At 52.3% G+C, this 16,523-nt stretch overlaps 1 protein-coding gene across 6 annotated transcripts; it reads left to right on the top strand.

Moving 5' to 3' along the window:
• The first annotated feature begins 1,670 nt into the window (after positions 1-1,670).
• Positions 1,671-16,483, top strand: FOXP3 (forkhead box P3). 6 transcript variants are annotated; one of them, XM_027054143.2, is made up of 12 exons: positions 1,671-3,268; positions 9,970-10,198; positions 10,730-10,834; positions 10,922-11,060; positions 11,448-11,535; positions 11,606-11,710; positions 12,603-12,690; positions 12,879-12,959; positions 13,687-13,837; positions 14,511-14,587; positions 15,327-15,428; positions 15,638-16,483. In XM_027054143.2, exons 2-12 carry the CDS (start codon positions 9,992-9,994, stop codon positions 15,785-15,787), a joined length of 1,293 nt encoding a protein of 430 aa, XP_026909944.1. In that variant the 5' UTR covers positions 1,671-3,268; positions 9,970-9,991; the 3' UTR covers positions 15,788-16,483. The 6 variants fall into 6 exon arrangements, with proteins under 6 accessions (XP_026909944.1, XP_053058292.1, XP_053058291.1 ...); XM_053202317.1 differs by having other exon boundaries at positions 1,671-2,307; positions 15,327-16,483; XM_053202316.1 differs by having other exon boundaries at positions 15,327-16,483.
• Positions 16,484-16,523: the final 40 nt, after the last annotated feature.

The raw sequence follows: 16,523 nt of genomic DNA, 5'->3' as shown, positions 1-16,523 counted from the left end.
TCTCTGGTGCCTCTGCTTCCACCTTCACTCCTACAGTCTGTTCTACACTCAGCAGTCAGAGATCCTGTTAAATCCTAAAGCAGTTCATGTCTCTCCTGTACTCACAACCCTCCTGTGGCTTCCTCCTTACTCAGAGTAAAAGCCAAAGTCCTTACCACGAGCTACAAGGTCCTGCATGGTCTAACCCCGAAGTCCCCTCTCTGACCTCACCTCCAACCCATCTTCCTCTTGCTCACACCACTCTAACCACACTGACCACCTTCCTAGACGTCGAGAAAATCACACACTCCCACCTCAGGGCCTTTGAGCTGGCTGTTTCCTCTGGAGTCACTTAGATGTCTACATGGCTCCATCCCTCACCTCCTTCAAGTCTTTGTCAAAGGCCTCCCCTTCTCTGGGGACTTTCATGGATGTGCCTTTGTAATCCTGTGTACTCTCCCCCAGAAGCCTTCCACACAAGGGGCACCTGGGTGGCTCAGTCAGTTGAGCGTCTGACTCTTGATTTAGGCTCAGGTCACAATCCCAGGGTCGTGGGATTGAGCTCCACATTGGGCTCTGTGCTGAGTGTGCCTGCTTAAGATCCTCTCTCTCTCTCTCTCCCTCTACCCCTCTCCCCTGCTCACTTACTCACTCTCTCTGAAAAAAAATTTTTTTAAAGTCTTCCACACAAGAGGATGTAGTCCAGTACAAAGAGGAGGTGGTGACTTCTGCCTGCCCCTCTCTGCCCAGCTGACCCCCCCAGCCCTCACTCTGCAAGGGTCCTGGCTCTCTGCAGCAGTAGCATCACCCCACCGACACACCAGGCCCCACTCAAGTGGCCTCCTAGTACTCTAGGCCACCATCCTCATTCAGCTATCCCCCTACTTCTCTGGCCACTCATCTCATGGAGTGAGTGACAATAAGGGAGAGATGGCCTAGGGAGGGTATAAGAAGGATGCAGCCCACACCTCTGACCCTGTAAAAGAAAACCAGCCTCCTCTCTCAAGAGGGGACAGGTCCTGGGGCAAGGAATGAGGCCTTGACCTCTAGAACTGGTCTAGTTTACAGTTAGTTATACAGGGAGTATAAAGAATGTTGAGACCCAAGTCCATGAGGAGCAAGGGGTCATTAGCTTTGGTAAAATCCTTAAAGTCAGCTCCCCAGGACTCCTTCCTGATGAACAAGCTCCTCACACCCTCTTGCTCACAACCACATGCCATACCTGTTAAGCCCCTGCCGTACATGAGGTCCCTGCAGGCCTCCAATCTGAGAACCTCATTCCACTTTGGTGCCTCCCCTGGCTGCCTTGTGCACACAGGCCATCTTTGGGCTTCAGATGTGTCCCACCAACTCAGAAGCCTCAACCAGTGAAAGTCTTGTTTTGAACTAATGGTAGGGAGGGTTGGTTTCTTATTTTTTTTAATTGTTGTTGTTGGCTGATTTTTTTTAGGCCTTTTTTTTTTCTATTCACCTTTTTTTTTTTTTCTTATCTTCACAAAGCCAGGCCATCAGGCCCCCTCTAGGCTTTTCCAGAAAGGTGAGTCTGAGTTAAGGAAAGAGGCTCTCCTTTTTTTCAGGACTTGGGAGGTGGTGAGGGGAAGAAAAAAGGTGAAGGGGCGAAGGAGTGGTTCTTGGCCCCTGGGTTTGTATCATGTGAATAAAAAGCCGTTTCCAATTTCTCTTCCCCAGGCCCGAAGCCAGTCTTGCAGAGGAGTTGGAGTAGACATTGGATGACAGAACCCTGGGCCATGCAGGGCGCTGAGGAAATGGGGGCTGGGATCCTCAGCCACAGCCTATCAGTAGAAGCCCCTGGGGCCTGGTCTCCCCTGTTAACCATTGGTTAGAGGGGGTCACTGCTGAAGTAAGGAAATGCAGCTACCAATACTTGGACAACCATAAAACCTCACAAGCTTCAAGCCCACAGAAGAATCTCCAAATCTCAGAACTTCGCTGTCACTGCATCCTAGAATTTAAAACCCAAGACTTTTGGGCTCAAGGAAACCTGGGGATTTTTAAGCCCGGCACCTTAAGAAGGCAGAGCCCCCACTTGCCAGCTCTGTCATCTTGGGCAAGTTGCTCAACAACTCGGCACCTCCGTTTTCCCCATCTGTAGGATGGCTGTGATGACAAGATGGACCGCAACAGGCTGCAGTGAGGACTGAATGTGATCATTTGTGAGAATCATTCAGCACTATGTCTGGCACCTGGAAAACTGGAGATCAATGTCAGCTATGGGGATGATGGCGGTAATCTAGAATCCTAAAACCTTGGAAGCTGGGATTTGTCAAAGTAGAAAATTGCAAAGGCTGAGGACCTCAGAAGCATCAGGTCATGGTATCCCTGACTATGAGGGGATTGGGGTCCCAGGGGGCCTCTGGCCATCATGAGAATGGATGCATTAACACCAGGGGTCTTGCCAGGACCTTCCCTGTAGGATACCCTCCAGGTCTGAGTTCTCAGGCTCTACGACATGATGAGGCAAGACTTTTCTCCCTTTCCTTACTCAGTGATGCTAAGTGGATTCTAGGAGCCAGTGATTCTCAGATTCTTAGATTCTGTGAATTGTGGTGGTGGGGGGTAGAGACGGACTCCCTGCATTTTTCTCCGTGAAATAACTTCCATGCCCCTCACCCTCTGTGGGAAGACAGGATGCAGAGCTCCCCCTCCCTGGGCAGTAAGAGCAGTGCTGACCGTATCAATTCTCCCTAAGGAGAAACTGAGGCATAGAGCAAAGCAAAGCTTCTGGAAACCCAGTCCTATTCAGTTTCTTTCCCTGGTGTTTCCCGTTCCATCACACACACAGAGTGATGTCTCTACCTGCTTGGGACGCCTCTGTGATTTATTTGAGTTTTTTTCCCTTGTTTTTTTTTTTTCTAACTCTACACACTTTTGTTTAAAAAACTGTGGTTTCTCATGAGCCCTGTTATCTCATTGATACCTCTCACCTCTGTGGTGAGGGGAAGAAATCATATTTTCAGATGACTCGTAAAGGGCAAAGAAAAAACCCAAAATTTCAAAATTTCCGTTTAAGTCTCATAATCAAGAAGAGGAGAAACAGAGTGAGTGAGAGAGAGAGAGAGCAAGAGAGAGAAAAAACTATGAGAACCCCCCCCACCCTGTGATTATCAGCACACATACTCATCGAAAAAAAATTGGATTATTAGAAGAGAGAGGTCTGTGGCTTCCACACCGTGGTTTTTCTTCTCGGTATAAAAGCAAAGTTGTTTTTGATATGCGACAGTTTCCCACAAGCCTGGCTGATCCTTTTCTGTGAGTCCACTTCAAGAAGGTGAGTGTCCCTGCTCTCCCCCATCAGATGCAGGTCCAGTGAAAGAGATGGCACAGAGGTAGGCACTGGCGGGGGGGGGGGGGGGCGCGGTGCAGGCAGGGGCCCTCCGGTACCATCAAGACGCACACAACTACTGTGGTTCCAGTCAGGTAAGATATTTTTGACAATAATAATAGTAATAATCAATGCCAGAAGACTGATAGGTAAAGTACTTAATCAATGTGTGGGCAGAGGCAAAGATAAATAAACTGATATATAGATGGGCAGGACTTTTAAAATATGCCAACTGCCCGTCTTTATGAATTCCCGAGCCTTGAACAACCTGAAACACTGCCCAGGTGTAACTGAAAATTTCAACTACACCTCTCCCTCCTCTTTGTCTCTTGACTCCTGATAGCTCCCATCCCTCTCTGTCTGCTGTCTATCCTGTCTATCCTGTCTCCCTCTATCCATGTTGCTCTGCCCCTCTCTTTCTGTCTTTTTCCCAGGTACTCAGACTCTCCACCACTCTGTCTTTCTCTGGCTCTGCCCAGCTTCCCTGTCTCTGTCCGTCTATCTCCCACTGTCTCTCCTGCTCTCTTGTCTAGCCTCCCCCACCTGCCTTCCCACCCACCATCCAGCACAGAGCTTTGGACTGTTGGTGCTTAATAATAGTGTATTGAGTAACGTTGATGAAGACATTTACATTTTACAAGAGTGAGCATCAGTTTTGTTTGCCCCGATCGAAGGAGGGTTGTGAGCTGTCAAGTCAGGCTGAGCATTTCATTGAACTTGTGCTTGCATGGTATGAAAGACCCTCCTGGGGGGCACTTTGAGTCACTGGCAACCGTGATTTAGCTCTGTGGTCCTACCCCAGGACTGTGTGTGTGTGTGTGTGTGTGTGTGTGTGTCCAGAGTCCATGTCCAGGAACCAAGCAGTCGTTCAGCGCTGGGGCGAGCTCATCTCTGCAGGCTTAGCAAGTGCTGACTCTTCACTGTTAGTATTTTTTTTTTTAAACCAAGTTAGAACCACTCTCTCTGTTGGTATTGTTCCTGCTTTATTCAAAGAACAGGAGCATTTTTGTAGATCACTAAAAATTGTTCCAACAGACGATCTTTCATGGCTGTCAAGACTGTCCTCACATTGGTATGAACCATGAATTGACCAAGTGCCAATTATTAGACGTTCAGGTTATTTCTAGATTTTCCCCAGAATCATCCCTGATTAGTTCCTTGGATTCCTGAAAATGGAGTTGCCAGGGCAAGATGTGTGTGCGTTTTTAAGGTTTCCGACCCTCTCTGCAAATTGTTCTTCCAAAAGGTTGTCCTGTTTTATGCTCCTTGTACTCGAGCTAGCCCCTGGGTGGGTATTATCATTTTTAAGTCCTTTCTCAGCATAACAGGTAAGAAAAAATATTACCACATTGTTGAAATTTGCATTCTTTGATTACTTATACTGTTGATCATTCGTACTTTTTCTTAAGTCATCTGGTCATATCCCTAGTCCTAATAGAGTGTTCATCATTTTTTCTTATTGATTTGTCACAGCTTTTTATTTAGAAAGGATATTAACCTTCCAATAGCCATACATATGTAGCAAATATTTTCCCCCAATTTATCACTTTTTATATTTGTTTATGGAGTTTTGTGATGCTATGATGTTTTTATATAGTCAAATGGGTTACTCTTTTCTTCTGTGGTTACTGTCTCTGGTTTTATGCTTAGAAAGTCCTTGAAAATGAGATAAATGTTCGCCTGTGTTGGCTTCTAGTCTCTTTTATGGCTTCATTTTTTCCATTTGCTGTGGAGGTTAAGAGTGTGGGTACTGGAGCCAGACTGTCTGGGACAAACCCAGCCTCACACCAAGTCATCTGTGTGATTTTTAGCTAGGCATTTAACTTGTCTGTACCTTCATTTCCTCATATGTACTGTGATGATTCTAGTAGTACCTACCTCAAAGAGTTGTTATAAGGATTAAATATCTTAACCATGTTAAGTGCTTAGCATAGAGTCTGGCATTCAGTAAACCCAAAGGCAGCATTAGATATTATCATTTATCTCTTTAATAGATCTGGATTTTATTGCAGGGTCCATGATCATGACATTTCAAACTGGGCAGAGAGGAATTGGTGGGAAAATGGACTGATTATTCATTGAATAACTTTATTTTCCCCTTAATTGTCCCAGAAACACTTGTTAAACAATATATTCTCCCCTGTCTCCCAGTTTGAAATGCCACATTCATCACAAACTCGATTCCCTCTAGATATTGGTCTGTGATTGAGCTTCCCATTTTGTTCTGTTCCTCAGTGTCTGTTCTTATACCTGGGCCATCCTGATTTGCTGATTGTTGCTTTGCAGTACAATATATTCCCTGGCCATAGGTCCCCAGCATCTTGCCCTTCCTTATTCCTTGTTATTTGATGCAGCCTCAGTTCCTCCAGCCAAAAACCAGCTAACAGTAACTGTTCTTATCTGGGGCATCCCTCTCTGTCTCTGTCACTGTCTCTGTCTCTGTCTCTCTCTCTCTCTGTCTCTCTCCATCTCTATGTGCTGTTGTTTCTGTCTCTTGTCCTTTTTGTTTCTCTCATTTTCTGTCTCCCTTTTTGTGTGTACTTCTATGACTTTCTGCTCCTATGAGTTCCCCTCCCCCATCTCTGTCACTCTGTCTCTCTTTCTCTCAGCATCTCACACTCTCTGTTTATCTCTGTCCCACCTCATGTTTCTCCCATCTCTCTGTATCTCTTGTTCTCTGGGTCTTTCTGTTCCCCTATGTCTATCTGTCTGTCTCTTTCTGTTTCTGTCTCTATGTATCCCTGTCTCTCAGTCCCCTGGACAGAGGGGCAGCTGTCAACTTGATGCCCTGCAGACAGATGAACAACTCACCCAGACACAAAGTAGAAGGGCCCTGGCCCTCATCTACTCCATGCCTCTCCCCACCCAGTGTACAAAGGGGCAAATTGAGGCCCAGAGATGGGCAGGAGGGCTTCTCCCAAGGCCTCACAGAGAAGCAGAGGCAAAGTTGAGACCCAAGCTCAGACCATGGGATTCTCAGTGAGACCCTGGTTCTGTCTGCCCCCACCATGGGCCTCAGTTTACTTCTCAGCACCCATGAGGGGAGGAGGGGGAGCTGAGCTGCCTGCCAGCTGCTGCCATTCCTCCTTCTGCCTTCTCATGACTTGGGCCCTTACTCAGGCAGGAGGCTCTGTGGCCACATGGGCCAGTGTAGGGCCCAGCCTCACAAGAGCTAGTCTGGGTGGGGTCCCATAGTCCCATGGGTTCAGAGGCCTTTTGGCCAGAGGGTGGTGATACTGGAGGGACATAAGTCAGTCAATGTATCTGTGTCTAGCTATGAATAGAGCTTAGCCATGTCCCGAGAGTTGACCCTGGCCCCTGGTAACTTCCATCCTGGAGCCCCTCCATAGAGCCTGGCAGTGGGCTCTCTACTGGCAAAGGCCGAGGCTTTTCCTGCTCCATGCCATGAGGCAGGCCCTAGCTGAAGGCACGCTGGCCTCTACCTCCCTGCCTCCTTCCCTATCCCTCATGGAATGGCTATGAGTGTGGGAACATCATCCCAGAATGGACAGGGAGACTGAGGCCCTGTACATGTTCATTTACCGAGCTGACATTTTGTTAAGCATTTCATGTGCATTAACTTTAGAAGAGGGGTACTATTACTGTCCCACTTTACATATGAGCCTGAGGAGAGTTATAGCTAGTTAGTGGCATAGCCCAGCCCCAGGCTGGGGGAAGGAGAGGAGATGATTCTGACCCTCCTGCCTTCACAGAACTTAGGAGGGAGGCTAAGAGGAGACTTGCTACAATTCCAAGCCTGGTAAGCCAGAGACCCTATGAAGTAGTGACCTTCCTGTCCTTCAGGGAGTTCTAGTGAGTTTGGACACCATTGACATTGGCCTTCCCGTATTGAGAGGTTGGACCCCTGAACCCCATAGAGTGGGTTTGAGATTCTGAGATCCTTTGAACCTAAGAAATGATGTTCTGTGATTCTGAAGTATAGTGATTCTGAGGTTCTGTGATTCTGGCATAGTACCATTTGAAGATCCCCAGGGTCCCAATACCTGTAGGCTCTACATGGTACTCCCCAAGCATCAAACCTTGGGCCTCTCCATGGCCCAAGAAGGGCCAGGTCTACAGGGCCCAGGGCTTGTCATGGTGGCCAGATGGACGTCACTCACCACATCCGCAAGCACCCACATCACCCCCACCTGGGCCAAGCCAGCTGCAGGATGGGCCAGCCAATTCTCGGAACGAAACCCGTGGGGTGGGGTATCTGCCCCCTTCTCTTCCTCCTTGGTGCCGATGAAGCCCAGTGCATCCGGCCGCCATGACGTCAATGGCGGAAAATCTGGGGAAGTGACAACAGGGCCCAGATGCAGACCCCGATATGAAAACACACTCTGTGTCCCAGAAACATCCTCCATGCAGCTTCTGAGAAACAGTCAGAAAGGGACGCCCCAACAGACGATGCAGGAAGCCGGCTGCCCAGCCCGGCCCTCCAGGTTCCCCACCACCAGACAGACCCTATCTATGTCCCCTTTCTGAGAATGTATTGATGCTTCCCTGAGTCTGGCCATTCCAGATGTGTTTGGGGAGGAGATTTCTTATAAGCCCCAGCCAAGTGTCCAGGCAGCTTCAGAAGTGACCACAGGCCAGCGATGTGGGCCAGGCCAGAGTGGTAGAAACCATCTATAAACTGACCAAAAATCGGTATTCATTTACTCAGTTTTCTGTAACAAATTACCACAAACCAGGGGGCTTAAACAACAGAAATTTATTGTCTCACAGTTCTGGAGGCCAGGAGTCCGAGATCAAGGTGCAGGTAGGGTTGGTTCCTTCTGACGCTGCGAGGGAGAATCTGTCCATGCCGCTCTCCTAGCTACTGGTGGATTCTTGGCAGTCTTTGACATGCCTTGGCTTCTAGAAGCATCACCTCAATCTCTGCCCTCATGCATTTGTTCACCTCCTCATGGTCACTGAGTTCTGAGCCTCCGTAGACCCAGGCTCTTGATTCTCACTCAGTAATGTTCTAACCCCGAGAGCCTAAGAATTTAGTACCTGGTTTCTCACTTCCAACCTCCCTCTGCACTAGAGCTCTGTCAACCCCTGTGAGCTCACAGTAAAGAAAGGAAGGAGCGACTGTTCCCATAAACCCTCCTTGTGCTGGCCTAGGCTACTATCGGCAGCTGTGTGCCTAACCCAGTGCTGCGGGGTGGGGATTCTCTCTCTCTCTCTCTCTCTCACACACACACACACAGCCCCACATCAGGGGCCTTGTGAAATGTGCACACATGCACACTTTCTGGAGAAATATATGGAGCTCTCAAGTTGCCATGGGACTGTGAAACGCTGCACCTGGGTGTCCCCTTCAGTAAAACGGAGGCTGGACTAGGCAGTCCCTTCCAGCTCTGGCTTCCTCTTAGACTGGGATTCCGAGAAACTGAAGCCCTGCCTGTTGCAGAGTGTAAGGTTCTGGGGCTCAGCAAAGGTGCCTGGAGCCATTATGGAGGACTTTCTGGATAGGGTTCAGATAGGGCATATGGAGGAAGAGCAGACTTTCCAGGCAGGGCATATAGCACGAGTGCAGGCTTGGACAGCAGAGTTGGGATAAACTCTGGTGGGGGCCGAGTCAAGATGCTCCCACAGGCCTTGGCTCAAGAGAGCCGGTCTCTCCTCTCTGGCACCTGCCATGTCAGCTCCGTTTGGGGCAAGAGCCCAGAGATGATCAGACCCCGCCCCTGCCTGGGCCCCAGACTCCTGTACTCAGCTGCCGCTCAGTATTTCCACTGGCATGTCTAACACCAGACCCTTTGTGTCTATCCACACCTGGTGTCCTCACCCCCAACCTTGCTTTCCCCATTGTCCCTATCTCAGGTGATGTCCGCTCTGTCCTTCCAGCTGCTCAGGCAAATACCTGGAGGTCACCTTGACCCTCCCTTTCTCACCACCCCCCACCACATCCAAGCTGCCAGCAAATTCTCCTGACTCCACCTTCAAAACACTCAAAATCCACCTACTTCTTACCATCTCCACTGCCACCACCCTGGTCTGTGCCCCAGCTGTCACTTGCTTGGATTATCACAGGAGCCTCCTCACCAGTACTCCTGTTTTCACCTTCCTAGAGTCTGTCCCTCTCACAGCAGCCAGAGGGATCTTGAGTCCATGCCCCCCTCCACTCTTGTGTATGCCAGGTCACTGGGATAAAATAATGCCACCAGGAGAGTCATGGACCAGTCCCAGCAGGATCAGCAAAGGTCACGTGGCCTGTGCAGAGTGCAGAGAGGCCCAGGTGGCTGAGGCCTGGAGACAAGCCTCAAATGGTTGTGGAAAAAAGCTGAGACCTGCCCTGGCTGAGGCCCCACAAACCACCCCAAATCCCCCATCTCCCTTGTGGAGGACATATCGCCACCAGGGCTGTGCCAGCATGCACAGGCAAGCCGAGTGCTGGACCAGTGCACATCTGCACACGGGGCATGTGTGGAGACACACACATACCTGTATTCCTGACACCAATGTGTGTGTGGTGTGTGCCACATGTACACGTGACCGGTGCTGGGGTTCAGCTGGGGAGCCTTTGGGGACATGCCCCAGCCAATGCCTGCTCTGACCAACGGAGGTGCCCACGTGGTTCAGGTGGTTGAGCAGTTCACACACACACACCCCACAAGGGACATGTGTAACTCCTTCCCCATATGTCCCCACAGCCTGCCCTCGGACAAGGACCCAATGCCCAACCCCAGGCCAGCCAAGCCCTCGGCCCCTTCCTTGGCACTTGGCCCATCCCCAGGAGCCTCACCCAGCTGGAGGGCTGGACCCAAGACTTCAGACCCGCTGGGGGCCAAGGGCCCAGGGGCAACCTTCCAGGGCCGGGACCTCCGAGGCGGGGCCCATGCCTCCTCCTCTTTGAACCCCATGCCACCATCACAGCTGCAGGTGAGGCCCAGGGCCCAGAATGGGGCAGGCAGGGTGGGGTACCTGGGGCTACAGGTGCCGACCTTTACTGTGGCACTGGGCGGGGGGCCCAGCTGGGGCACAGGAAGTGGTTTTCTGGGTCCCAGGCAAGTCTGTGACTTATGCAGATGTCACAGGGCCAAGAAAGTCCCCAGTTAGCAGGTCTCAGAGATTCGAGGCTCTCCCCAACCTCCCAATCCTTGTCTCAGGAGAGGAGATCCTATCATGGTCCCACAGGCATGGCCATGTGACCCCATCCCCATGCGACAGAGGGGAGGGCTGGAGCCCAAAGAGTTGAGGCGATAGGATTGAGGCCAGCTCTGCCACTTATTAGCTGCTTGATCTTGAAAAAGTCATTCACTCTCCCTGAGCCTCAGTTTCCTCGTATGTGCAAAGGGGATGGTCAGAGTCCCTGCCATGTAGGCTTGTGGTGAGGAGCGTGTGAATTAGACATGTAGGCCAATGAGAAGAAGGATGACATCTCACCTGCCTGCCTTCTCCCCCCCCCCCCAGCTGCCTACAGTGCCCCTAGTCATGGTGGCACCCTCTGGGACACGGCTGGGCCCCTCGCCCCACTTGCAGGCACTCCTCCAGGACAGGCCACACTTCATGCACCAGGTACTGACCCGGACTGGGCAGGGAGGAGGGAGCAGGGAGGAGAACTGGGTGGGGGCAGGCTAAACCACAGCCCATATGTGCCCCCAGCTCTCAACGGTGGATACCCACGCTCGGACCCCTGTGCTGCAGGTGCGCCCACTGGACAGCCCAGCTATGATCAGCCTCCCACCACCCACTGCTGCCACTGGTGTCTTCTCCCTCAAGGCCCGGCCCGGCCTGCCACCTGGTAACACCCCACCCCACGGCTCTACAGAACCCGAGCCCCCAAGTCCTTGAACGTGAGCAGTGTAGGCTGCTGAATGGTAGCCCTCAGGAGGGCAGAGGTATCAGGCCTTATCATATTGGAAACTCCAACCTCCAAAAAAATGTCAGGCTCAGAACCTTAAAGACGCAGAATGTCAGAATCATGGAACTGCAGATCTTTGCATAGTCAAAATGTCAGCACTTGCAAATGGCAGTCTTTGAGCGGCTCCACCAGAAGCCTTGGACGTGAGGGACAACAGAACCCATTGGGAGTCAGGGCCTGCGAAGCTCAGGAGGGTGGGAAGCTCAAAATGAGAGTCTCTGTGGGCTGAGCTCTCAGTCCCCAAAGGTGCCCTGTCCTGACCTACAGGAATCAACGTGGCCAGCCTGGAATGGGTGTCCAGGGAGCCGGCACTGCTCTGCACCTTCCCAAGCCCCAGCACACCCCGGAAAGACAGGTCAGTGGACAAGGCTGGGAAGGACCCCTGCCCTGGCATTCCCTCCCCTGAACACCCTCTGTTCCCCCAGCACCCTTTCAACCGTGCCCCAGGGCTCCTATTCACTGCTGGCAAATGGTGTCTGCAAGTGGCCTGGATGTGAGAAGGTCTTCGAGGAGCCAGAGGATTTCCTCAAGTGAGTGACCCAGGCCCTATCCTGTCTGGGAGGGCCCCCAGTTTGTAGGAGGAGGCCTGTGGTACAGGTCTCAGCTCAGGCCTCATAGGTAGCGAAGAGGCAAAAGGCAAAGGCTGAGACTGTAGGTTCAAATCCCAGCTCTATCACTCACTGGCTGTGTGACCTTGGGCAAGTTACTTAGCTTCTCTGGGCCTTGGTTTCCTCATCTGTGTAATGGGGCATCATAATAGAGGTACATACTATTATTTACCTCCATTTTACAGATACAGAAACTAAGGCCAAAAAAAGTTAAGTGTCTTGATCAAGATCACCCAGTTCCTAAGTGACAGAGCTGTGGTTTGAACCCAGGCAGAAGGTTCCAGGCTCCAGAAACCACACTCCTAACTGCTTTGCCCTGCTACCCCTGATACCAACACACCAGCCTGATTTTATTGATCCCTAAAGTCCTAGATTCTCACAGTGGCTGTTGCTGCCTCCCTCAGCCCCATCACACACGCACATACCCCTTCTCCAACCAAACCCAACTATCAGTGGCGACTCTGCACCCTGTCTTCTTCACGACCAGGCCTTTACACAGGCTGTCCCCTCCACCTGGGGTGCCCCTCCTGCCCTCACCTACCTGGCCTGCTCTCAGTTTAGCAGCCTTCCAACATCATCTCCAGCACCCTGGCCAGGCTCAGCTGGTGAGCTCAGGCCTGGCACCAGGAGGTGCCAAGTAGCGTGTGTTGAAGGAATAGCAGGTATAAGAGGAAGACTGAGGTATAGAGAGGGGAGGGAGGCTGAGACTCCAAAGAGAGAACTCCCAGAGTGTCTGGCCCTCCTCACTTGGAATATTTGAGCCAGGAAGCCAGGTCCACCATGGTCACCCACATGGAATCTCCTCCCGACCCAGGCACTGCCAGGCGGACCATCTCCTGGATGAGAAGGGCAGGGCACAGTGTCTCCTCCAGAGGGAAGTGGTGCAGTCTTTGGAACAGCAGGTGATGTAGGGGAGGGGTGGTTGGGCGATGATGGGCAAGCCTTATGTCCACCCTGTGCCAGGAGCCAAGTTCACCCAGGATGGGGGCTGGCATAAAGGGAGGGGGTGGAGCACTCCCAGGGAACCTGAGCAAAAAGGTGTGGTGGAGAATGGCCAAGGTGAGGCCTCACTTTGTGCCCATCCTCACAGCTGGTGCTGGAGAAGGAGAAGCTGGGTGCTATGCAGGCCCACCTGGCTGGGAAGATGGCTCTGACCAAAGCTCCATCCACGGTGAGCCACGCCAGGCCCATAGGCGGCACAGACTGCTTGGGGGGGGGGGGCGGGGATGGGGACTTGTCCTTGCACCCAGGCCCCAGGACATCTGGGCCCCTGTCCCCAGCTCCAAACATTCCCAGACCTGGAAATCTGTCCCCTCCAACTACAAAGCCTCTGACCCTAAGATCCCAAAACATCATGCTCTTGAGTTTTCAAAGCAACAGCAAATAGCCAGACACCGACTGAATACAGACCCCGTGATACTGGCAGGATTGGCTATGTAACTCGCAGGGTCCAGTGCAAGATAACAACACGGGGCTCAGATTTCAAGATGATAACCACAGAGGAGTAAACAAAGTGCAGGGATCTATGTGATTAAACAGGTCACACACCCATGAAGCAGGCCCCGGGTGCCAGGCACCGTTTCTGAGAACGTTGCTAGAGCATATTGATTTAATCCTCAATAGGTATTACCATCATCCCTAAGGTCACAGGTCACAGTTGGGGAGAAGAGAAGCCTGATTCAACCCCAGCTCGAGGCCCCAGCTTTGGTGTTCTACACACACACACACACACACACAGGTCCACACGCACACTCTAATAAATACAGCTCACACTGCTTCATGGGATTCCACACCAGACGAATTGAGAAGAGAGCTCCCTTGCTTTTAAAAAACACTTATTTAAAATTCAAGTGGAAAGTTTAAGGCTCTGAATCACCAGCCTCTCCCTCCTCCTGCAGGCGTCATCCGACAAGGGCTCCTGCTGCATCGTGGCCACTGGCACCCCAGCCGCCACTGGCCCAGCCTGGCCCAGCCCCCAGGAGGCCCCTGACGGCCTGTTTGCTGTGCGGAGGCACCTCTGGGGCAGCCATGGAAATAGCACATTCCCAGGCAAGGATGTCCCATGCCATACTTGGTGCCCCTTGAACCCCTAATGCCCCTGACTGGCACTGGGTGGCAGACAGGAGCCCCAATAGTGCTCTTCCCCAGCACTGCCACCCAGCCTTTGGGAAAACACAACTGCTTACAAAAGCTGTCTCTCAGCATTTCCAAGGCCTGCAAGCCCCCCACTATGGTTTTTAATTTCTAGCCCCATCTCTCCTGGGGACTGGGAGAGAAGCCCTCATTCTGGGCTTCAGCTACTCCATTTGGTCATCAGAAGGGAGGGAACTAGCTAAGCAACTCCCAGGGACTCTCCTTTTCCCTTCTCCCAAGCTCACGAATCCCCTACTACCCACAAGGTCTGGGGCCAGGAGCTTATCAGGGATCAGGGCCCTTGAGTGTCATCCTGGCTCTGCCACGTGGCCAGTTACATCCCTTTGTGTGCATACTCCACTTCCTTTAAACTTTGGAAACAATAAGGCCCATTGAGGTGGGAGTGGTACAAACAGTAAATGATACATTTGATGTCCGGTGCTCAGCACAAGAACTGTGATGGTGAAGCCTGGTGCTGTTAGCAAGGGATTTTAGGATTTTAGCTGCGTAGACTCTGCTTGTAGACTGGAGGATGGGAGAGGGGGCGAGGAGCCCTGGAATGGGACCTGACTCTCCCCCATTCCTACAGAGTTCTTCCACAACATGGATTACTTCAAGTTCCACGACATGCGGCCACCGTTCACCTACGCCACCCTCATCCGCTGGGTAAGCAGGCAGCAGAGACCATGGAGAAGGAAAAGAAACGGGGTGGGGACAAGCCTCCCACAGTCCCAGCCTTCCTCTTGAGTGCCCCCAGTACAGGCTCCTGCACGAACAAACCCATGTCTCAGATGCGACCCCCACGCTGGCTTCACCCCAGACCTGCCCCAAGCCCAAACCTAACCACTACCCAGGCCAGATTCAGGCCCTTGACCCACCCCTTCCCTTATGCCCATCTCAACCCCATACTTAACCCCCTCCTGGACCTGTAAAATAGCCCCCAAACCAACCTGATCTTTGCCCCTGGCCCTAAACCCACCCCAGATATTATCCTAACTCCTTCCCTAGTCCTCACATATCCCAATGTGCCCACATATCCCCCACCTGGACCCTGCCTCTAACCACTTCCTTGTGACACCTGTCTGACCCTTGTCCTCACCCCATCCCAACCCCTTCATCTGAATCTCCCTAATGCCTTCCCAGAACTTTCATCAGGGCCTGCCTAGACCTTCATCCTAGGCCCACACCTAATCCCTACACAACATCACACATTCCCCTACCTATCCCTAGCCCCATCCTGACATCCTGACCCAGAACCTCACTGTAGCCATCATCTCTGACCCTTAAACCCATTCCTAAATCCAAACAAATCAAGCTCCCACAGTTCTACCCATGTCAGACACTGCCACCCTCAGCCCAACTATGAGGGAGTGGCTCCCTTACCCCCACACCCCCTTACCCCCAGGCCATCCTGGAGGCTCCCGAAAAGCAGCGGACCCTCAACGAGATCTACCACTGGTTCACACGCATGTTTGCATTCTTCAGAAACCACCCCGCCACCTGGAAGGTGAGGTCCTTTGGGGTGGCGGTGGCTGGGAGGGCCTCAAATGCCACCGTGGTGCTGCACCAAGTTCAGGAGTGGGAGGGCCTGAGGCTGGGCTTGCAGGCATGCTGGAAAGGGGCAGGAGGCCGGTTTTTGGTGAGTAGTGCTGACCTTGGAGGATGGTTGCCTACCCATCTCCCCTGCCCCTGGCCTGCCCGGCCTTCCTTCCACAGAATGCCATCCGCCACAACCTGAGCCTACACAAATGCTTTGTGCGGGTGGAGAGTGAGAAGGGGGCCGTGTGGACCGTGGATGAATTCGAGTTCCGCAAGAAGAGGAGCCAGAGGCCCAGCAGGTGTTCCAACCCCACACCTGGCCCCTAATCTCAAGACCAAGGAAAGGAGGAAGGAAGGACAGGGGCCGAAACGGGGGACAGGGTGGGGGTGGTGGAAGTGGCCTGGGGCAGGGGTGGCAGGCCCCAGATGTGCCCACAGGGACCAAGAAGTGAGGGGTGCGCAGTCTTGCCTGCCAGGGACCCTGATCCTCAGCTGACTACCCTCCTAGATCATATGCTCTGCACCAAGGCTGCTCACAGAGGCCTGGCTTCCTACAAGCTCTTTAGCCAAACTGAGCCTTTGCAACCAACCACACACATGGCCTGCCTCAGTCACTCTCCCAGATGACCCTGGGGGCTCAAAAAGACACACAGGCAGTCACAGTCCTGTCCCTCGGATGCAATACAAGCACCAAAACACATAGAGCCTGCCACAGCACACCCAGGCAACCTCAAATCTGCAATCACGCAGACGATCGCACCTGAGCACAGTTCTGTCAGCCCACATACCCCAAAGCACACACCCACAACCATCCTCCAGGCCCACAGGTACAGGGCCACACGGGGTGTGCCCAAGCAGCCTTGGTAGCTTCAGGATCTCAGGACCCAAAGAACCACACAGACACATACCAGTCACACACATCCTCCGGCAGCTCGGAACAAATCCTCTTGGTCACACAGCCCATCAGAACACACCTGTGCATCTCACATGTGCGCACACCCACACAGCGCCACAGTGGATTTCCTGAGTCCCACATGGGCTTTCACAGCCACACACACACTGA

Source organism: Acinonyx jubatus, chromosome X (genome assembly GCF_027475565.1).
Source record: "Acinonyx jubatus isolate Ajub_Pintada_27869175 chromosome X, VMU_Ajub_asm_v1.0, whole genome shotgun sequence".
Classification (NCBI taxonomy): domain Eukaryota; kingdom Metazoa; phylum Chordata; class Mammalia; order Carnivora; family Felidae; genus Acinonyx; species Acinonyx jubatus.
The sequence above is the reverse complement of the archived record's forward strand: the minus strand, read 5'-3'. Positions and strand labels throughout refer to the sequence as shown.